Source organism: Staurois parvus, unplaced genomic scaffold (assembly GCF_062004578.1).
Source record: "Staurois parvus isolate SC_StPar_1 unplaced genomic scaffold, SC_StPar_1.0 ptg000437l, whole genome shotgun sequence".
In the NCBI taxonomy this organism is placed as follows: domain Eukaryota; kingdom Metazoa; phylum Chordata; class Amphibia; order Anura; family Ranidae; genus Staurois; species Staurois parvus.
The window spans coordinates 1,066,679-1,089,867 of NW_028318233.1; the positions used below are offsets into that span (position 1 = coordinate 1,066,679).

Sequence of the window (23,189 nt, forward strand, 5' to 3'; positions counted from 1 at the left end):
ACAAACAATCAATGAATTATTTCCATATAATGTGCAGTGACACCTCCTCCCAGCAGGGGGAGTAAAAAATCGTGCTATTAAATTAACACAAAGCCCTTTTGTGAAATAACACACACTGCGATAATCCTATAAAGTGCATATAAATTCCTTTAGGGACCTAAAGTGCATAAATATCAGAGTGATGAATAAATATACTAAAAATAAGTGAACACCAAACTTTATTAAGCAGAGTAATTATCTTGTTAAGTGTGGTGTTCACTTATTTTTAGTATATTTATTCATCACTCTGATATTTATGCACTTTAGGTCCCTAAAGGAATTTATATGCACTTTATAGGATTATCACAGGGTGTGTTATCACTATTTAATTTTTTATTTGATTCAACTTGGTGGTTAAGAGTAGAGTGACAGCAGCTAAACAAATAGGATTGGTTTCCATTGAGCACAGAAGGATTTCCCTTTCATTTATTATTTTTGTCTGCTGGAGCCTGTAAAGCATTGCACCAGTGATCAGCAGATCCCTGGTGCCATGCAGGTCTCCTGCAGATCTGACAGTATATCTGTTTGCTTGTACAGGATGGGGGTGGGGGGTGCCTGCGGAAGATCCCCCACTAGCTATCAAAGTGGAAAGCAGGGGGTGGAGTGGGGGCCAGTCTGATCGTAACATGTTACACCCTGAATATGGGTGTATCATGTTATGAAAAGTGAACTTATCCTTTAAAATTTACCAGTTTCCTAATAGAAAACAGGATATGGCCAATTTACTCAGAATCATAAAGACATTCACTCATTTTGTTAATATGCCTACATTTAATAGTTTTCTAGTAAAAAGCATTTTAAAGTATAACATGACAGATAATGAAAAAAATGTTACAATATATTATCCTTTGGCCTTAGGATTTTTGAAGGAGCAAGCAACACCTTCTGAATGCATCTTCACCGCTTTTCCAGTTTTTTGAACTTTGCTTCTGCAGGAAAAAAGAAAGATACAAAGAATATCATGTAATGAATGCTCTGGGGTAGATTTACAAAGGGGCACACACCATACCCATGCTCCCGTTGGCAACTGCAATACATGAACAATCACAATTTTGCATTTACAAGAAATTGTGCTGTAAAATAAAAAATTTTCAGCACAAAAAGGATACTGCACATATTTTCATGGCAATTTCAGCTGGAGTCTTTATCTAAAGTCTAAATTTCCTTGTGTGATTTTTAGCAGTTACCAGATGACCCTGACACATTTTCCTGAAATCACTATTATGTGCCTGGTAGATACTCTTACTGTCTATATGGGTCTAATCAGTTACATACTAAACAAACATGTGAAAGACTCACTACACGCTAGATATTAAAAATGTGCTATGCACTTTATAATGCTTATCAGATTAGTCTCTGCTAGTTTACCATTCTCAATTTTTTTTTTTTGCAGGGTTCGTGAAACATTATGAATGTCGGGGCTTCTACATTAAAAAGTGTCTCTAAAGGCTGAAGGCTTTTTACCTTCATGCATTCTATGCATGAAGGTAAAAAACCTTCAGTGTGCAGCTCGCCCCGCAGAACCCTTCCTTTACTTACTTGAGCCCGATCCCGATCCAGTGATGTGCATGAGAGCAGAGGCTCTCCCAGGTCTCTCTCTCCTCATTGGCTGAGCCATTGACCTTCAGTTGCTGTCAATCCCAACCAGCGAGGAGGGAGCAGGGGGGCGGGACTGAGACACGCTCTCTGCGTTCCATAGATACACAAAAGGCGGCTCGGGAGCGAGCATGCACAAGTGTCCCCAGAGCAAACAGCTTGTTTTGGGGGCACTGGCAAGGAAGAGGGGCCAGAAGCACCGGCAGGGGACCCAGGATAGGAAGACGGGGCGGTTATTTTAAATAAAAAAGTTCATGTCTTTAGGACCACTTTAATGTACGTAAATCCCAATACATTTTTCATATCTGCTGCCTCTTGGTCTGCATAGGCATGTTGCAGTCTTATAACTGGACAACGTTATCAAACCTATTACATTCATCTCTGTGGACTACAGATCCCATTCCACTTTAGGGCTCATTCACACTTGTCAATACTCTGTATTTATACAGCATTTATTCAGCATAGTTAAAGCCTCAAAACCACCCTTCAACACCTGCCATGAATATTAAAATGAAACCACATAGTGCTGTTCACGCAGAAGCGGTAGTGTTGCTGTGTCATGTTAAAAATCAAGCATCATGTTGTTTTCAAGAGACACCAATGCTTGTCAGCTGCCTCCATTGAATTCAATAGTAATGCTCTGTAACCACACCTTAACAGCGGCTATAGAATTTAATGGCATATTTGTGAAGCATTTATAAAAGTGTTAACTGGGCACTAGGGGAGAGGCAGTGCAGGTTCCTGTATCCCAGGATGCACTCGAACAAAATAGAGAACTAGGACAGAGCAACTCCAGCCACTTCTTGTTCGTACAGAGCAGCTGTGTGACAACACCATTTGCTTCTGTGTGTGGGCAGAAGTATCAAGCCAGCCAGCAAATATTGACAGTGCCAGGCAAGAGCAAAGGCAGTGAACATTATTTCCAGTGGGTAAGCTTTTTTTTTTTCAGTAACGTTGAGCTGGACCAAGCCAAGTGTCAAAGAGATCAAAGTATATGAATCCATTGAGCGGAGAATTCACAAAAATGCCTGCTATCACACTGCAACCTAACTACATCGTAAAGTAGATCTTTTCTACTACATTACTTCCCCTTTAAGTACTTCCCACCAGAAAAGCAACACTTTCAAGGGCATTTATCAAGCATTCTTGAACTTTTTAAGGTTTCATAAAAACAATGAAAACACATCACAAATGCTATTGGAGCATTACTGAGCATTGCTTTGTTCTTCAAAATCAGCACGTGTCAAAAAGCCCTAATTGAGATAATTAGATGGGGAGGTTTTCTGTAGTTGTAAGATACCTCCTGCCCTAGCTGCTCTTCCAGGCATATGGTACAATGAGTGAGCATTGTCACCCTTGGACAGGAAGCGTATTGTTATCTTGATCACCTGGTGAAAATAAAGGTTTAAAAAAAAAAAAGCCACCACATCTAGGGAGCAGTAAATTGAAATATATTACATTTGTTCTTGGTTTTAGATACACCTCACTTTATTGCTCTAGCCTAATCCAAAAAATAACACTAATTGCCTCGGCCTGATCTAACTTTGCCAAAGGATCTGAGACAGACAGACACACACACACGATCCCCTGCTGATTTTGAATCTTTTCCCACTCACAAAGAAATGATCAGTTTAACAATCGAATGGCAGGTGTATTGTAACACTGAGAGACAGAATAGCTACAAAAAATTCAAAAGAAATGCATGTCTAACAAATTATGCACTGATTTGCATGTCCATGAGGGAAATAAGTACTTGATCCCCTATCATTCAGCAGGATTTCTGGCTACCAGGTGTCTTTCATACAGGTAACAAGCTGAGATTAGAAGCAGTCTCTTAAAAGGGAGTTCTGCTAATTTCATTTTGTTACCTGTATAAAAGACACCTGTTCACAGGAGCAATCAAACAAACAGATTCCAAACTCTCCACCATGGCAAAGACCAAAGAGCTGTCCAAGGATGTCAGGGACAAGATTGTAGACCTACACAAGGCTGGACTGGGCTACCAAACTATCGGCAAGAAGCTTGGTGAGAAGGTGACAACAGTTGGTGCAATCATTTGCAAATGGAAGAAACACAAATCAACTGTCAGTCTCCCTAGGTCTGGTGCACCATGCAAGATCTCACCTCGTGGAGTGTCAATGATCATGAGAACAGTGAGGAATCATCCCAGAACTACACGTGAGGATCTTGTCAATGATCTCCAGACAGCTGGGACCACAGTCACCAAGAAAACAAATTGGTAACACACTACGCCGACAAGGATTGAAATCCTGCAGTGCCCGCAAGGTCCCTCTGCTCAAGAAAGCACATGTCCAGGCCCATCTGAAGTTTGCCACTGAACATCTGAATGATGCAGACGAGGACTGGTTGAAAGTTCTGTGGTCAGATGAGACCAAAATTGAGCTCTTTGGCATCAACTCAACTCGCCGTGTTTGGAGGAGGAGGAATGCTGCCTATGACCCCAAGAACACCATCCCAACTGTCAAACATGGTGGTGGAAACATTCTGCTTTGGGGGTTGTTTGCTTTGGGGGACAGGAGAACTGCACTGCATTAAAGGGATGATGGACGGGGCAATGTACAGTCAAATCTTGGGTGAGAAACTTCTTCCCTCACCCAGGGCATTGAAAATGGGTCTTGAATGGGTGTTCCAGCATGACAATGACCCAAAACACATGGCCAAGGCAACAAAGGAGTGGCTCAAGAAGAAGCACATTAAGGACCTGGAGTGGCCTAGCCAGTCTCCAGACGTTAATCCGATTGAAAATCTGTGGAGGGAGCTGAAAGTTCGAGTTGCCAAATGTCAGCCAGCAAACCTTAATTACTTGGAGAGGATCTGCCAAGAGGAGTGGGCCAAAATCCCTCCTGAGATGTGTGCAAACCTGGTGGCCAACTACAGGAAACGCCTGACCTCTGATTGCCAACAAGGGATTGCCACCAAGTACTAAGTCATGTTTTGTGAAGGGGATCAAATACTTATTTCCCCCATGAATATGCAAATCCGTGTATCATTTGTTAGACATGCATTTCTTTTGAATTTTTTGTGTTGCTATTCTGTTTCTCAGTGTTACAATACACCTACCATTCGATTTTGAGAGAGAGAGAGAGACATATACACACACACACAAACATATACACACGGTATGTCCGTGTGCTGATACAATAGGCACATTTTGTCTTAATCAAACAAGTTATCTACGGTCCTTCATTCCCAGCATAAGCCTTATTTTTCTTATCCTTTTTTTTTTTTTTTTTTTTTGCGCACGCAATATAATTCCCTTTTTCACTCACTAGTATCAACAACTTATTCTTAAGGGAACCAAAATGGTGTAAATAATCTTCCACAACAACATTTCAAATCAGCCGAATTCATTTTAAAGAATCCCCAAAAATGCCCACTTCTATTTAGCTTAGTTGTCTTTTACAATATACCTAATCGTTTTGAATATGCATCAAGTTTATAAGCTGCATTTTCCAAAGCTGCCACTTGTTCTTCTATCTGATTTATTTGTTCAAGGTGTGGCTGAAGGCTTGCATCTGTAAAACAAGGTGAAACCGGTAAATTAATAACCAAAATATGGTCCTGTGTTTAAAAGCTAACTGTTGAGAACAAATAAAATAGGCAACTTAACATGATTTGTCATTATAACACAAAAGACGACACTACTTCATAAAGATGTGTAGTCACACGAATGGGAAGATACACACATACAGATCTCAACAAGTCTAGTATGATAACAGACAGATTATTTTCTTTTGGCCAAGATCAAGGGGAAAGGGGGGGGGGGGGGTCTAACCTTATGTAATTATGGGGGGGGGGGGATGGTGGGAGGGTCCCTTTTCCTCCTGGATTGAATCTGGCCTGAGTCCCACAGGCTTCTCCCCAAATGATTGCAGGTCTCTTTAAGCTCTATTGCCTTCCTGATTCAAAGCTGCATTTGTCTGGTCTTGGGCTGGGAAGTGCAAGGAGCTCCCAGGGATGTGCCCTCTAGGGGTGGGGTTCCAAAAAACACCTTTGAGTTGCACCACGCCTTTGGTGTTTGGTTGTCCCCTTTGCTTTTCTTGCACTACACCTCTGAATGTGGCCTTTTGGCTAGTCAGGGCAATTTTTATACTAGTCGATAGTACTGTTTTGCACAGCACTTTTTATGTTTGGTCTGTCACTTATTTATTCATGGGCATTATCACTGCATGTGTGTAGTTTTTTTTGCACAGAGACAGAGGATGAAGGTCATCAGGGATCTGCCCTGAAGTCCAGGGCAGGTTCTGCCTCCTTTGGGTCTTTTGCCTTTCCCCATCTGGAGGTTTCTCTCTTTTTAGGAGAGTAGGGGTACACCGAAATTTCGGTGGCCGAAATGTTTTGGCTGAAAACACCGCTATTGGCCCTTAGCCAATATGAAAATAAGCACCATCAAGGTGCCGAAAATAACCCCGCCCCCCTCACCGCAGCCCACCTGCCGCCACCGCTCAGTAGTTCTCAGCCTTACCTGAGAAACCACCAAACGATCCCGACACTGGGCATAAAGATAAGTGAAGGAAAGATGGCCTCCACTTATCTCTGCTTTGGAAGACCGGAACAATGTCACTTCTGGTGCCTTGTAAACAAGGCCAATTTTTTTTTTTCTTTTTTGAAAGCACTAGATCAATACTTTTTTTTTTTTATCTAATGCTTTACATTTTACATATTGACCCCATATCTCTCCATAAAGAGGGCCTGTCACTAATTGTTTCTATCAAAAGGGATGCATTAAAAATAAATGAGAAAAATTTAAAGTGCCCCCCCCCCCCCCGATACTCGCACTTAGTGGGTAATGCATACGTAGACCACGCCCACATATAGTCAGGTCCATAAATATATTGGGACATCGACACAATTCTAACATTTTTGGCTCTATACACCACCACAATGGATTTGAAATGAAACGAACAAGATGTGCTTTAACTGCAGACTGTCAGTTTTAATTTGAGGGTATTTACATCCAAATCAGGTGAACGGTGTAGAAATTACAACAGTTTGCATATGTGCCTCCCACTTGTTAAAGGGACCAAAAGTAATGGGACAATTGGCTTCTCAGCTGTTCCATGGCCAGGTGTGTGTTATTCCCTCATTATCCCAACTACAATGAGCAGATAAAAGTTCCAGAGTTCATTTCAAGTGTGCTATTTGCATTTGGAATCTGTTGCTGTCAACTCTCAAGATGAGATCCAAAGAGCTGTCACTATCAGTGAAGCAAGCCATCATTAGGCTGAATAAACAAAACAAACCCATCAGAGAGAGAGCAAAAACATTAGGCATGGCCAAAACAACTGTTTGGAACATTCTTAAAAAAAAGGAACGCACCGGTGAGCTCAGCAACACCAAAAGATCCGGAAGACCACGGAAAACAAATGTGGTGGATGACCGAAGAATTCTTTCCCTGCTGAAGAAAACACCCTTCACAACAGTTGGCCAGATCAAGAACACTCTCCAGGAGGTAGGTGTATGTGTGTCAAAGTCAACAATCAAGAGAAGACTTCACCAGAGTGAATACAGAGGGTTCACCACAAGATGTAAACCATTGGTGAGCCTCAAAAACAGGAAGGCCAGATTAGAGTTTGCCAAACGACATCTAAAAAAGCCTTCACAGTTCTGGAACAACATCCTATGGACAGATGAGACCAAGATCAACTTGTACCAGAGTGATGGGAAGAGAAGCGTATGGAGAAGGAAAGGAACTGCTCATGATCCTAAGCATACCACCTCATCAGTGAAGCATCGTGGTGGTGGTGTCATGGCGTGGGCATGTGTGGCTGCCAATGGAACAGGTTCTCTTGTATTTATTGATGATGTGACTGCTGACAAAAGCAGCAGGATGAATTCTGAAGTGTTTCGGGCAATATTATCTGCTCATATTCAGCCAAATGCATGCACATTCATCAGCGCCAGATTGAGGAGGGGTGGAGCCTGACTATGACGGCACGGGAGAGTGTGCAGTAAGCACTCTCCGTTAGCCTCCCCTCGTCTATCCTCCCCATGAGGCCCCGGTAGAGAGACCAGCTGCACCGAAGGTGTGCGGTGACTCACCCGGCTGGAGAGGGTTCGCGGTGTCCCGGAGACGGTCGGCTGCCTGGACCCGGGAGAGAGCCGGGAGAGGAACGCCTTGGGGTTTTCCTCTGACGTCCTGCGGCGGCTTCGGAGGAGGAGTGGAGTTGCCGGGGAGACGGTCGGGCTGCCGGTCAGATTGCCTGGAGCCAGGAGAGAGCCGGATTAGGAGGAGGAGTGGGGTTGCCAGGGAGACGCCAGTGAGACGGACGAGGCAGTGGAGCGGCGCCGACACGTGGGCAGCCGCGGAGGAGTCCTGGGAGATCCGGGTGTGGGAGAGCTTGCCTGGCGTCCAAACAAGTAAGAGAAGTGGGGGAGGTAAACCAGCATACTGCCTCCACATCACACCATCTCCACCCCATCTTCCTGAGCCCTCTAATCTCCCTGCCTCCATACCATCCCTACACCATACCATCCCTACAGCCTTACACCACTGCTATAATACGGTTAACCCTCTAACTTCTATATCTCTCCCAATCTCTAACCTAACATTTACCAGCACATCACCTCCAAAATAAGGAGATATCTGATGGGAAGATAAGTGACTTGAGCTATATTAGACCCACAGGAATCCCCTTAAGAAGTTATGACAAAAGAGGACTGCTTCTGGAGTGATATTCCAACGTGAAGGGTGAGTGATGACCGTGGGTTTCCCTGCAGGTCTTCTTCTACACTCTTTATATATTGGATCTGTATATTGGAGCCTTATATACATTGATTCCTCGTATTAGACTTTCAGATGCCTGTAGTAAGACATTGCATTAAATATACAATCTGAAAATAAAAGAAATAGGGGATTCCTAGGGCGGGTCTGAAGATCGGGAGGAGTAAGAGTCCAGGAGAGCTGGAAATAAGAGTAAAAGGTTTAAAAACAACATGAAAGGTAAAAACACCAAAGGGAGTGGGCCTAAGAACTCCCAAACTGGTACGATTAAGAAGTATGTGTCACAGGGAAATGTTACCCCAGAAAGAACTCAGGGAATAAATGAAAAAAGTGAATTGGAAATAAGTCTGGATAATAGCCCGAGACTTTCCCTGGGCCCGGTATATAATAGTCAACAATTAATGGAAGGCACTGACCCGAGAGATCGTGAAAGAGATATGCAAATACCTAATAAAAAAGAAATGGCGGAGATGTTTAAAGGCTTGGAAAAATCAATGAAGCATGAAATGGGGATGATTCGGGAAGAAATGGGACAATTGTTAACTAGGGTGGAGGAAATGGAGGAAAAAGTTCAAACTTATACCCAAATTATCCCAAAATTAGAAAAATGGATACTAGAAGATAGAAAAGAACAAAAGAGATTGCTTTATATGATGGAAGAAAAAGAAAATAGAAATAATCTCAGAGTAAGAGGAGTCCCGGAACTGTCACAGGGGGAAGATTTAAAAGACTTAAAAGAGCTAACTGGCAAAATTTTGAACTCCATAATGGATAAAGCGGATGAGGAGATGTTTAAATTGGACGGAGTATACAGGATTGGGAAGTATCAACAAGAAAAAGGGATAGAAAAACCAAGAGATATAATTGTTAAATTCCATAACTACGGAGATAGAGAAGAGATATGGAAAAAGATAAAAGGAAAAACAAATATTACATATGGAGAGAAAAATATTCAAATTTTTGCAGATTTAACACCAGAGACTCTGAGAAGGAAGAGATCACTGAAACCCCTATTAGAAGTGATGAAAAAACATAGTGTGAAATACAGATGGGGCCGTGATACAAGTTTAATCGTGTGGAGCGATGGAATTACAGCTATCTTAAAATTTCCGGAAGATATGGAAGATTTCTGTGATAAACTTGGACTGCAGAGACAAGTGATACCGGGTTGGGAAGTGGAAGAGGGAGAGTTGGACATGGGTAGGTCAGGAAAATGGCAGCTGGTTAAAAGAGGAAATAGAGAGACAATAGATAAGGGGACACTGGGGAGGAGGGGGGGGAAGGTGAGCGGTCATAGGCGGAGTCGAACCCCTATAGAGGGATCAAAGGTGGAACATGATCCAAAGGCAAAGGAGGCCTGGGAGGGGTAGGGTGGTGGGAGGATGGGGGGAGAGGGATGGGTTTTAGAGGCAATACTCTGTATGATAGAAAAAAAAAAAAAAAAGGAAGAAAATAGGGAGATAAAATAGATGGAAGATCTCCGATTTATATCATATAATGTAAAGGGATTGAACTGTCCTGGGAAGAGATTTAAATTATTCAAAGAGCTACAGCATAGAGAAGCTTCGGTAGTATTTTTGCAGGAGAGACACCTAGAGATTAAGTCAAATATAACGTTGTACTCTAGAAATTACCCAACATGGTTTTATGCGGATTCCCCAATCAAAAGAGCTAAGGGAGTAGCAATAGGGTTTGCAAAAAATATAAGGTTGGAGATAGAAGAGAGAGAGGTAGATCCTGAGGGGAGATTTTTGTTCTTGAGGGGTAGAATACAAGAGCAGGAATGTACAATTGTGAATATCTACTGCCCAAAAAAAGACCAGAAGCTTATCTGAAGGGAGTCTTGGGAAAATTGATGGCCTTTAAGAAGGGACGCTTGATAGTGGCAGGGGATTTGAATTTTTGTATGGACCCACAAATGGATACGACCTCTTCTGTGCAACGAGAGGGAGGTAGGGCTCTGAGAATCCTGAAGAGGGTGATACATGAGTGTCAACTGGTGGATATTTGGAGAGTGATTCATGGAAAAGAGAGAGATTATACCTTCTTCTCCAAAGCACATGAGATGTACTCCAGACTGGATTATATATTGGTAGATCATCAACTTATAGAATTGGTGGAGAAAGTAGAAATAGAGGTGATGTCCCTTTCAGATCATGCCCCTGTAACACTGAAAGTGAGGTGGAGTAGACGAGGGACAGCTGGGATAGGTTGGAAGTTGAACGAGGCTCTTCTCCTGGATCAGGAGGTGGATCAAAAAATCAGAGAAGAGATTGAAAGATTTTTTCAAGAGAATGAGACAGGGGAGGTGTCGGTGGCTACAGTGTGGGAATCCCATAAAGCCTATATAAGAGGTATACTGATTGCTGCCGGGGCAAAAAAGAAAAGGGAAAGAAGAGAAAAATTTACTGGGTTGCTAAAAGAAATATCTGACTTGGAGCAGATACATAAAAGTAAAAGATCAGAAGAGATAAGACAGAAGGTAATAAAAAAGAAAGAAGAGCTAGAGTCACTGATGGAGGAGGAGAAGAGAAGAGTCTTTAATAAAGTTGCAAGTGAGAGGTATAGATGGGGAAATAAACCAGGAAAATATTTAATGAAAGTCTTGAGGAAAAAAAAAAATAGGCATTATATAGAGAAAATAAAAAACCTCAAGGGGGAAATGGTTTATTCTACTAAAGAGATTATTAAGGTGTTCAAAGAATATTATAGTAAACTATATAATATTGCCCCCCAAGACCCAGTAAATACAATTAGGAATGAGAGAAGAGAGAAAAGGAGGGAATATTTAAAAAATGCAGGATTACCGAAGTTAAGTAATGACCAACTGAATTCCCTTGATTTGGAAATAACACAGGAAGAAATAATAAGAGCATTAAAGAGTACTATGACGGGGAAAAGCCCGGGACCAGATGGTTATACAGCAAGATACTATAAAAAATACAGTGACCTGTTAATACCTAAATTGAAGAAATATATGAATGCCCTGGGAGGAGAGATGGAGATGAGACGGGAATCTTTACAGGCCCATGTAGTACTGATACAAAAGGAAGGGAAGGATGTCTCTCAGTGCTCTAGTTATAGACCGATATCACTCTTGAACATTGACACTAAGTTATACGCAAAGGTCCTAGAAAACAGGATAAAGAATTTTATGCCAGAATGGATCCAGGGAGACCAGGTGGGATTTGTCCCAGGGAGGGAGGGTAGAGACAATGGGCTGAGAACTCTGTTGCTTATCCAAAAAGCTAGTAAGGGGAAAACTCCAGTAGTAGTACTTGCTATCGATGCTGAAAAGGCATTCGATAGAGTAGATTGGGGCTTTATGATGGATACCCTGGAAACTCTAGGAATAGGAGTAAGAATGAGAGAATGGATAAGAAAATTGTATAGAGAGCCCTCAGCAGTGGTCATGGTTAATGGAGAGAGGTCGGAACCTATTGGGATGTCAAATGGAACTAGACAGGGATGCCCATTATCCCCATTGTTGTATGTTTTGACACTGGAACCTTTATTGGCAACTATTAGGAAGAATATAGATATAAAAGGAGTGCAGACAGGGGAAGTCGAACATAAAGTAGCTGCCTTTGCGGATGACCTGTTGTTTTATGTAGGAAATCCTAGGATAACACTCCCAAATCTAATGAAGAGTTTAAAGGATTATGGGGAGCTATCAAACCTGAAAATCAATCCAACAAAAACCGAGATCGTAAATGTAAACCTTTCAAATAGTGAAAAAGAAAAAATACAAAAAGAATTCCCCTTTATATAGAAAAATAGAGAGATAAAGTATTTGGGGGTTAAACTTTCTGCTTCATACACGAACCTGTATAAATTAAACTATATCCCACTCTTAAATGAGATCAAGGAGGAATTAAGAAGATTGGGAGGAGGCAATCCGTCTTGGATAGGTCGTATAAACTTGATAAAAATTATAATTGTACCAAAAATCCTCTATAAATTTCAGATGATTCCAGTCAAAATCCCGGAGGTTTTCTTTAAAGTAATAAAAAGGATGTTAACAAAATACATATGGAAAAATAAAAAACCTAGAATATCATATGACTTGCTAAGTAGAAAAAAGGAGAAGGGAGGTTTGGGAGTACCAGATATTAAGAGGTATTATAGAGCAGCAGTCCTAGCGAGAATTTATGATTGGACACATAACCAAGAGGGGAAAAGGTGGGTTCAGATTGAGAATGAATTAAGTAGAGTTACCTTGAGTAGAGTTATATGGGCACCAGCACAATATAGAGGGTTAAAAGATACCACGAGTGTTTTTACATTAAATGTTTTTAAGGTTTGGGATAAGTTGCATAAAATTCTGAAATGGGATTGTAATTCACAATTAATATCACTGAGGAACACGAATTATTTTCCCCCAGGTAAGGAGGAGAGCACAGGAAAATGGTTTAAAAAAGAAGATATTCAACTGAGAGATATAATGGAAGGACAGGAATTGAGAACACTTAAGGATTTGAAAAAAGATAAAAAGGGAACTTTTTATTAAAATAGATGAATGGAAATATCACCAATTAGAACATTTTGTCAGAGACCTTCCAAAACCGTTGAGATCGAGAAAGGATTGGAACCTGTTTGAGAGGTTGTTAGAAACACGAGGCGATGGGAGGCGAAGCACGGCAAAAATTTATAAGACCCTCACTGAGTTAGACACTTTCACAAAACCAATGTATATAATAAAATGGGAAAGAGATTTGGGAATAGAGATAGATGAAGACAGACAAAGGAAAATATATAGATTAATACACGAGAATATAAGTATGAGAGAGGTGGAGGTAAATTATAAGTGTTTAACGAGATGGCACATTACACCGAAGGTTGAGTATAAGATATGTGGGGAAAATTCACAAGTGTGCTGGAGGGGATGTGGAAAAATAGGCACGTCTTATCATATATGGTGGGAGTGCCCGAAGATCCAAGGTTTCTGGGAAAAAATTGTCCAACTAATTGAGAATATCTCTGGGATAAAGTTAGGACTGGACCCAGATGTATGTCTACTACACAGTACAGAGTTATCGGTAAATAAATATAAGGACTCGGGTATGTGGAGCTATCTGAATGCGGCGAAGGGTTTGATACCTAAGTTTTGGTATAGACCAGAGGTGCCAAAGATAGAGGACTGGGTGGAAAGAACGAATCAAATTTGCAAGATGGAGAGACTGTGTTATATGCAAGAAAATAGGATGGGGTTGTTCTCTAGGAGGTGGAGAAAATGGGAAGAATTTATGCTGAAATATATGAAGTAGAAATGTGAGAAAGTTGAAAGGATTTACATACCCCATATTCTAGTTGGGAAAAGAGTTAATAGAATAATGCAGAGTAGGTGGGTTCATAGGGGGGGGAGGGAGGTCTTCACTTAAGGGGGGAGGGGAAATAGAGGGGGGAGGTAAATGGGAATAAAGATAGTAAGAAATGTTATTAATGATATGGAAATGGTGTTTTTTCTTTTTTTTGTATGAGAATGATGAAAAATGTATTATATATGGAAAATAAATAAAAATTTAAATAAAAAAAAAATATTCAGCCAAATGCTTCAGAACTCATTGGACGCCGCTTCACAGTGCACATGGACAATGACCCAAAGCATACTGCAAAAGCAACCAAAGAGTTTTTTAAGGGAAAGAAGTGGAATGTTTTGCAATGGCCAAGTCAATCACCTGACCTGAATCCGATTGAGCATGCATTTCACTTGCTGAAGACAAAACTGAAGGGAAAATGCCCCAAGAACAAGCAGGAACTGAAGACAGTTGCAGTAGAGGCCTGGCAGAGCATCACCAGGGATGAAAGCCAGCGTCTGCTGAGGTCTATGCGTTCCAGACTTCAGGCTGTAATTGACTGCAAAGGATTTGCAACCAAGTATTAAAAAGTGAAAGTTTGATTTATGATTATTATTCTGTCCCATTACTTTTGGTCCCTTAACAAGTGGGAGGCACATATGCAAACTGTTGTAATTCCTACACTGTTCACCTGATTTGGATGTAAATACCCTCAAATTAAAGCTGACAGTCTGCAGTTAAAGCACATCTTGTTTGTTTCATTTCAAATCCATTGTGGTGGTGTATAGAGCCAAACATGTTAGAATTGTGTCGATGTCCCAATCTTATCTTGTGGGTCACAGGAGTGCACTTACTTTTGCACTCCTGTTGACCCAGAGTCAGCTGACAGCGGGCTATTACCCACTATCAGCTGACATTGCTGAGCCGCTCCAGGCCCTGGAAGGATCCTGACAATATTGTTGGGATCCACTTAACTGTCTGATGGAGAGCTGGCCCTGCCTCTCAGTTGACAGCTGGAGCCAGCTGCATGCACCTTCCTCCCTAGCCCAGCACTCCAGTGAGACTCACTGTGGAGACTGAGATCTGAGTGGTAAGCAGTCATGTAAATGCTCAGTTCTTAGGCTTAGAGCTGTCGTGGGACAGCCGCAGCATCACACCAATGATGAATAATAAAGAAGAGTATGTGTGTTTGTCATTTTACAGACCCCAAACTTCTCTAAATATGAAAGTTACTTTTCCTAGAAAAAGAGCTTGGTTGGTCTGTTTTTACACTTACTTACACTTTTTGTTCAAATCCTTGAGATTCCGGCTGATATTTGCAGCAATGTCTTTCATCTCCATATACTTCAGACATGTGAGCTTATTCATATTCTCAAGAAGTTTGTAGTCTTCACTGGTGGCTGAAAAGATGATTTGTATGTAATAAGTTAAGTCATGGCACCTTAAACACTGAATCGGATGTGCTGAATCATGGTGAAATTGAAAGTGACACTAAACAATATCCTTATTTTCCAAAAATAAGCCATACACATTCACGAATGAATGGCTCTGTAATCTATTTTTCATGAAATAATTTTTTTTAAATAATATAAATCAAGTTTTGTTTGACAAGTATTACAAACAAATGTCAAGGTGTCTGTCACCCTAACAATAAGATATGGAATAGAGTAAGCTTCCAGAATTACATTGCAAATACACATATCAAAAATACAGCGCATAGGATAATAAGTTCATTATTTGTATAGGCAGGATAATCAACCCTAGTCATCTGCATCAGATTCAAGAGGATCCCATTGACACCTCATCATAATATCACATATCAGTGAAATGAACAGATCCTAAGAAGGAAAGAGGAAAAGAAAGAGAGAAAAAAAAAAGGAAGCAAAAATGTACCAGAATAAATATAACCTATTAATTAATTGCATAAACGGATACCAGATGCAGGGTATGTGAATCATATTTTTTTTTTGCACGTTAGTCTCGTATTGAAAGCAAATAGATTACTTAAGTTACTAAAATTCTCGTAAGACATAATACAACTTTGGAAGTGATGTAATGTATTGCATTGTATTGTATTCTTTCATTTCTGAGCATGCGCAGTTTGTTTTTACCCTGTTTTCATGCTTGTCCCTTTGGATATTTTTGCATGAACGGTCGTGATCAGTTCTTGAAAGCGGTGTACTAATGAGTAGATTTTTGGACGATCGCTCCAACTGCGGTTTTCTTTAGTCTGATTTTCTCATCGTGTATACTAGGATTAGACAACTTCGAAGGGGCAGATGTCTGTCTAAGACCTGGTGCTCTTAGACAGAGAATGTTATATTATATATTTGTTTGAAAATTGTTTTTCAATTTAAATATTTTAAACGGTCTGTGGCAGGAGCATCTCCAAGGCAGCAAATACAATAATTAAATCTTGATCTGCCCTAAACCCTTAAGGGACTAGTATTTGCAGTTCCCTCCTGGACTTTTCATGTGGTAATTTTTTTGCAATACTTCCTAAAAAGAGCTCCAATTTTGCAAACAAAAGAAACTTCTCACCTCCCTCACCAAGGTGAAAACCCATATTTGCATGAAAATAGCCCCCCTTCAACTGAAAACAAATAAGAAATCAGAAGAACATTTTACAACACAAAAGTTCCATTAAAATACTTCAGAGTGAGCAACTTCCAGTCAGAAATGTTATGCACAAAAATAAAAAAACTAAATTTGGGATCTATGCTAAAAGAAAAAAAAAATTCAACTGACATGCAAAATTACAGCGTTAAAAAAGTATAGCATCCTTTTCATACATCAGAGACTTTGCCTGTCACAGGGGGCACCTTACATGACCGGACAACTTGTAAAAAAGGTGTTAGAGCTGAACATTGATTGTAGTGGTAGAGCCATGTAGGTTGCCCCTTGGGAGAGGAAATGGGGTGAAACTGAGCTGACAACCATTGGAAACGCTTGGTAGTATTTTGCAATGTATGTGATTGGGTGTTCAAACTTGGTGTAAAACTAAATATTCTACTGCTTGAAAACGGTCAATAAATGGCAGCCAAGGAAAAAAAACAAAAAAACAAAAACATTGTGGACAATTGACAAGGAGTGGTGCATGCTGTATTCCTGCCTCAATCTTCTAAACTGAGGAAATTGAGCAGATGCTGCTTCTAAATAACAAAAGGGGTGTAAGCCATTTGCTCCCTGTTCTATGCTGTGTCTATGACAGCACACTTAAATCTGCATGCTTCAGATTCCTGGCTGCATCCCTGCTCTCTTCTCCTTCCCCACTCAGCTGAGTTCCAGAGATAAAAAAAGGGGTATTAACCCAGCAGGCTCTGCTCCTACAGTGTAATCCCTGAGCAGGCAGAGAGAAGGATGTGAGCTGTCTGCTGACATCCCGTAAGGCCAGGTTCAACCTGGCTGGGATCTGCGGCACTTTTCAATATTGAAAATTGACCCAATCCCTCTGTAAGTTAAATGCAGAACTGGCACCAGTTTCTCTTTCACTCTGAAAGAGAAACTGCCATGTGAAACAGATCTAGCTGTTCAGTTAACACAGCTTACCCAAGTTTACGTATAATAGCACAGAAAGCGAAGTTAATTCACCACATCGTATTTAGGTGGCAATTCAATACAGCACAAAAGAAAATGAGCAGATGTTTTATTACCTGTATTCTCTGTGAAATAATCTATCAACCATACATATACAGTAATATACATTCCTAGGATATACCCAACATACTCTGGTGTTTACCTAAATGAAGAGCTAAATGGGCAAAATAAAATTGGCATGTTGTACTTACCTACCAATTCACCGGTTAGATAACATGACATTTTACTGAACATGTCTTTGCAGAGCTCATTGATATCAGCTTCTGGTGGCTCAACTGCCTCTTCTGCAGTCTCAACCGTAGAATCATCTGCAGAGAGTAATATATAAACAAGGTTTAAAGAAATATGAATTTAATTTCTATAACATTTGGTTATGTGTTTCATCTACATTAAAATAAATAAATTGACTTTGTAAAACTCTGCATAAATATATTTCACCTGGTTTAGCTCTGCTGAGGATTAAAGAAAAATGATATGTTAATATTAAAAAAAAACATTAAAACAGTACCTGATCATGTAACTGAATTTGTGTGGCTCTCCTGAAATTCCCTGCACAGCAACACTCAGCACCAATCAGAGCTCTGTGGATTTGTAAAGTACGGTCAGTCTAATACCGTGACAAGGAGGCGATGGCAGAGAGATAACCTCCTCAGTATTCTGCAGCTTCTTCACTGTTTATTCACACTCTGTGATAGGTCCTGGACCAGGCTCTATTGCTTAACTGAGATGCTGTAGGAAGGTCCAGGACCTGGCAATAATATCTGGAATGGGAGTCTAGTTCACAAGTCTGCCCAACATAGATACAAATCCTTTGGCAAGCAAACATACTGTAAGAATTTCAAACGTAAATTTATAAGCAAATAGTAAAGAGGTAATATGCGAGCGCTATCTAAAACTATATAAAAGATAGCTGCTAGAACACCAACAAAGGCAACCAAGAACAAACCTTCCAACAGAATACATATACATATAAAGCTGCAGTGCTAAAATAGCATAAATAAGGACAACACAATATAGCATAAAATAAAGTGCAGAGTATCGGATCACACTGAGGTGAACTTGAGTGAGTAAAAAGTCCCAAGATAAATGAGGGCCCACGTGGGGATCCAGCAGATCCTAATGAGTGCATGGGGCAGGGTTCCAGTGTACCACACAGTGGATCTAGGGTAAAAAAGTGTGCACTCACCAGAAGTACATCAAAAATACGCATGTGAAATTATCCTGTTTCATCAGGTAGCGGTCATCTGCTGCCAAGGGAAGGTCAGGATCATACACCCTCCAATCACAACTCAGGGTAGGTACTCCAAGAGTCTCAAACGTGTCACCATCTGGGGTCCCTTTGAACAGGTTCTGCAAGTGGGGACTCTCAATGAAGAGAGCCCAATAAGGGACACCACATAGCGTGATACCGTAGACATTAAGTTTATTGTATCAAAGGGTAACACAACAATAAATGGTGAAGATAAAAATGAAGGTTAACACTGACCAGATACCGTTCAGGATGGCCACCAGCGGTGGTCAGCCGTCCGGATACTGTAGCCCCCCTAAAATTTATAAGCGTGCCTGTAAATATACAGTTCATAAAGCATGTAAGCAAGTTATACTTACCTAATCTAGAGCTGTTGGCACAGAGAAAGCACTCCCAGGTAATGGAAATGTCAGTTACTTTCTGCAGTGTACTTACCTTGGATGCCTTAACAGCCCAGGTAGTAAGAACTTGGGTCAGGGGAGTTTCACCCTGCCTGTACCGGTCTCCTAAGCTTCCTTACAGGCCCATTACTGATAGTCAGCCTTACTGAACAATAGTGAGGCTTAGGAGACAAAGAAAAATAAGCAGTCTACAGACATAATAGACCCAAAAAAAAGAGTTTTTCAAAGCAATCAGGCATTCCTGACACCTGAGGTATCTACACTGAGGAAGGACCTGGTGTGCAGGTATCTGTTTTATGATGATGGTGCTGGATAAGGGAAATCCTATAAACTGTAACACACATTGGAAGGCTTTTATCAAAACTAGAGCAAACAGAATGTGGAGCAGCTGTGCATGGCAACCAATCAGCTTCTATCTTCAGCTTGTTTAGTTAAGCTTTGAAAATGGAAGACAGAAGCTGACTGGTTGCCATGCACAGCTGCTCCGCATTCTGGCTGCTCCAGTTTTTATAAACCCCCCCATTGTGTGTCTCAAAATGTAACAATGGGGTAGTACTGTGATAACTTATATCAGATAACATTTAAAAAGCTAATGTTACTTTATATTATTGCTGAATCAAGAGGGAAGAGAATCTGTCACTTTACCCGTTCAGGGAAAAGTAGCAGTCTTTTGAGAGCCCAATTTCAACCCACTTTACCCAGCTTCTGCATGCTCCCTGTCACTCCATTGGAGTCAAGATCAGGCCCTGTGTAGGCATTGTTTACACAGGGTTGATGATGTCATCCTCCTCCAATTATGACATCATTTGGGTTTAAACATTAGTGCTCAGAAGCGCTGGGATGATTATCAGGGGCTGCGAAGTAGCAAGTACTGCACAGTAGAGGGGGAATCATGGGTAGGCTAACAGGAGAATCTTTCACTATGTTCTGAATTGGTAAAATGACAGATTCTCTTTAAATACCATAGCATAACAAAACACAAGGGTTACTAATAAAATATTCACCCTGAGATGTAGGTGCCTGAGATGCTGCAGAAGCTACAGTTGGCTCTTCAGAAGGCAGTTTTTCTGCACCTTCCAGAGCTGCCATACCAAAGGTAACTTGTCACAGCCTTCGAGTTGTTGTATAATATAGCTAAATGGAAAAAAGAAATACCTGTTGCAAATAAAGAAAGAGTAACGATTTACAAATGAATACTCAAAAAGCTACGAAGATATGCAAGTGTTGCAATTAATTTTTTTCAGTATCAATTTGTATTATCCAACATTTACAGGATGACATGGTAGACATGAAAATATACAGTGAGTCAATACATGACATTATGAAAATACACAACCCCTAGACAGTCTAGGAAGTTTATGAGCAATATCAGGCAACAAGTGAAAGCAACATTGTCAGGCTCCGCCCAACGGGATCTCTAGTGGTCCACGGCACGGGGTTTCCCAGGACGCGGAGTCTAAGTCCCAGTCTGCCTTTTCACCAGGGCCCCTGATGGTGGGGATGGACTTGGTGCAAGACTGAAACCAGGTCGCGTCCCTGGGCACCCCCGGCGGTGGCAGAGGGGTCCCGCTGAGGGTATGTGCCCGGGTAGAGCCTGCTGTGAAGGGGATGACAGATCCCGATCCGAGCGGGACGGATGGGATGACAGATCCCGATCCGAGCGGGATGGATGGGCAGCTATCAGGAGTAGGCGAGGTCAGACTAGCCGGGTCGGTATTGTGCGGGCAGCGTGGTACGGGGGGAGTAAGCGGAGAATGGTCGGGGTCACAAGCCAGGTTCAGCAGGTAGCGGGCAGCGCGGTGCAGGAGGTCAGGCAGAAGGATGGTCAGGGACGAGCCGGGGTCAGAGCAGGAGAAGGTCAGCATAAACAGGACAGGCAGAGTTTGGCAACAAGGAGCGTACTTACAGGAACAGGAACGAGACCTTGCGGCAATTTGGAGATGCACAGGCAGCTTTAAATAGGGCGCCCTGCTCTCCCATTGGTGCGGCCGCGATCGCTACTGCGCATGCGCGGCCGCCGCGATCGCCCAGGATTCTGCGCTCGCCGGCTGGGACGGATCGGCGGTCTGCGCATGCGCGCGCCGCCGAGGACCCGGGATCCCTGACATTGCCCCCCCCCTACGGGCAACCTCCGGATGCCCAACCGACCCCTACTCAACGGCTGGTTCCGAAAAAATTCCCGCACAAGCCTTGGGGCGTGCACATTTTGGGCCGGCTCCCATGAATTTTCCTCCGCCCCATATCCTTTCCATTTAACCAGAAACTGAGTTTGGCCTCCCCTCTTCCTGCAATCTAAGATAGCTTCAACTTCAAATTCCTCCTCCCCATCCACGTCTACTGCCTCCGGTGGCTTAGACCTTCGATCCGGGAAGGGGTCTGGAGTTGCCGGTTTCAACAGGGACACATGGAAGACCGGATGAACCTTCATAGATTCGGGCAGTGCCAGCTCGTATGCCACCTCGTTGACCTTACGTTTGACCCGGAAAGGCCCCAAGAACTTGGGAGCCAATTTCTTTGAAGGGCAGGACATTTTTAAATTTGCGGTGGACAACCAAACCTGGTCCTCTGGCCGCAAACTCAATTCCCCTCTTCTCTTCCTATCAAACGCCCTCTTGTTGTCATCCTGGGCCTTTGCCATTGCTTCCCGCAATACCTTGCTATTGGTTGACAGAAAGGTCAACATATCCTGCGTGGCTGGGACTGCAACCTCTGGGATTAGATCTGGCAGGAATACAGGGTGGAACCCATAGTTTGCGAAAAACGGGGACTGTCTAGTAGCAGAGTGACTTGCATTATTATATGCGAATTCCGCAAGCGGCAGGAGAGTAACCCAGTCATCTTGGAGGAAGGTGGTATAGCACCTGAGGTACTGCTCTAGGGTCTGGTTTGTACGCTCCGTCTGGCCATTGGTCTGTGGGTGATAAGCAGAAGAGAACGATAACTTAATCCCCAGGGTTTCACATAGAGCTTTCCAGAACCTGGACGTAAACTGAACCCCTCTGTCAGATACAATGTCCCTGGGAATTCCGTGGAGTCTTACTACTTCCTTAATAAACACACGTGCTGTTTCAAGGGCCGTAGGTGTGTCCTTTAAGGGTACAAAATGGGCCATCTTGGACAGGCGGTCCACAATCACGAAGATTGCTGTGTGGTCCTGAGAAGGTGGAAGTTCCACGATAAAGTCAATGGAAATCATGGTCCATGGCCTGTCGGGAATGGGTAATGGGCGCAAGAGACCCCAAGCTATATTCCTAGTGGGTTTGTTTCTCTGACACACGGGACAGGTCTTAATGTAGGTTTCGCACTCCCTGGCCATATTAGGCCACCAGAAAGTACGCTGCAGCAGCTCCAAGGTCTTACGTACCCCGAAGTGCCCGGCCAGCGGGTGATCGTGGCAGTATCCTAATACCAATGTACGGGCCTCCTCAGGGACCACAATCTGATCATCCTTCCAAAAAAGTCCTTCCCTATTTAGTAAGGGAACCCCAGGTGGACCTTGCATTCCTACGGACGCGGTCTGCAGTTGAGAATGGAGCTCCGATTGGAGAACTAAGAAATTTCCTGGGGACAGGATAGTGTCTGGCTTGGGGTTCTCTTCAGGATCCCCAAACATGCGGGAGAGCGCGTCTGGTTTTGTGTTCTTAGACCCTGGCCTATAGGTTATATGGAAAAAGAACCGTGAAAAGAACAGCGCCCACCTGGCTTGACGTGGCCTCAGACGTTTAGCTGTCCTCAGATACTCTAGGTTCTTATGATCCGTAAAAATCAATATTGGGTGTACCGCCCCTTCTAACAAGTATCTCCATTCCTCTAGTGCCACCTTAATCGCCAAGAGCTCCCGATCCCCGATATCATAATTCCTTTCCGCAGGAGTCAGTTTCCTGGAGAAGAAAGCCACTGGGTGCATGAGTTCTTTGATGCCCTTCCTCTGGGACAGGATCGCCCCGACCGCATTCTCGGATGCGTCCACCTCCAAGATATATGGCAAGGACGAATCAGGGTGGCTCAGAATAGGAGCCGCCGTAAACAATTCCTTCAAGGCTTCGAAAGCCCTCTGTGCCTCGGGTGTCCATTGGAAGCGAATCCCCTGCCTGGTCAGCTGGGTGATTGGGGACACTAGGCCCGAAAAGTTCTTAATGAACTTTCTGTAGAAATTCGCGAAGCCGATGAAGCGTTGGACCGCTTTCTTATCGGCGGGGGCTGGCCAATCTAAAATGGCCGAAACCTTTTGAGGATCCATGGCTATTCCCGTGGGAGAGATGGTT

The 23,189-nt window shown here is 42.4% G+C and overlaps 1 protein-coding gene across 4 annotated transcripts in view; it reads right to left on the bottom strand.

Moving 5' to 3' along the window:
- Positions 1 to 790: 790 nt before the first annotated feature.
- Positions 791 to 23,189, bottom strand: part of BLOC1S2 (biogenesis of lysosomal organelles complex 1 subunit 2) — a 31,347-nt gene continuing 8,948 nt past the window's right edge. For 2 of the 4 annotated variants that reach the window (XM_089687749.1, XM_089687748.1), the window contains exons 2-6: positions 19,929 to 20,079; positions 17,466 to 17,582; positions 14,951 to 15,077; positions 5,067 to 5,170; positions 791 to 968 (exon numbers count right to left, since the gene is read on the bottom strand). In XM_089687749.1, the coding sequence (XP_089543875.1) occupies positions 937 to 968; positions 5,067 to 5,170; positions 14,951 to 15,077; positions 17,466 to 17,582; positions 19,929 to 20,013 (465 nt within the window). In that variant the 5' untranslated portion in view covers positions 20,014 to 20,079 and the 3' untranslated portion in view covers positions 791 to 936. Of the gene's footprint in view, positions 969 to 5,066; positions 5,172 to 14,950; positions 15,078 to 17,465; positions 17,583 to 19,928; positions 20,080 to 23,189 lie in introns of all 4 variants that reach the window. The other 2 variants (XM_089687750.1, XM_089687751.1) reach the window with 2 other exon arrangements.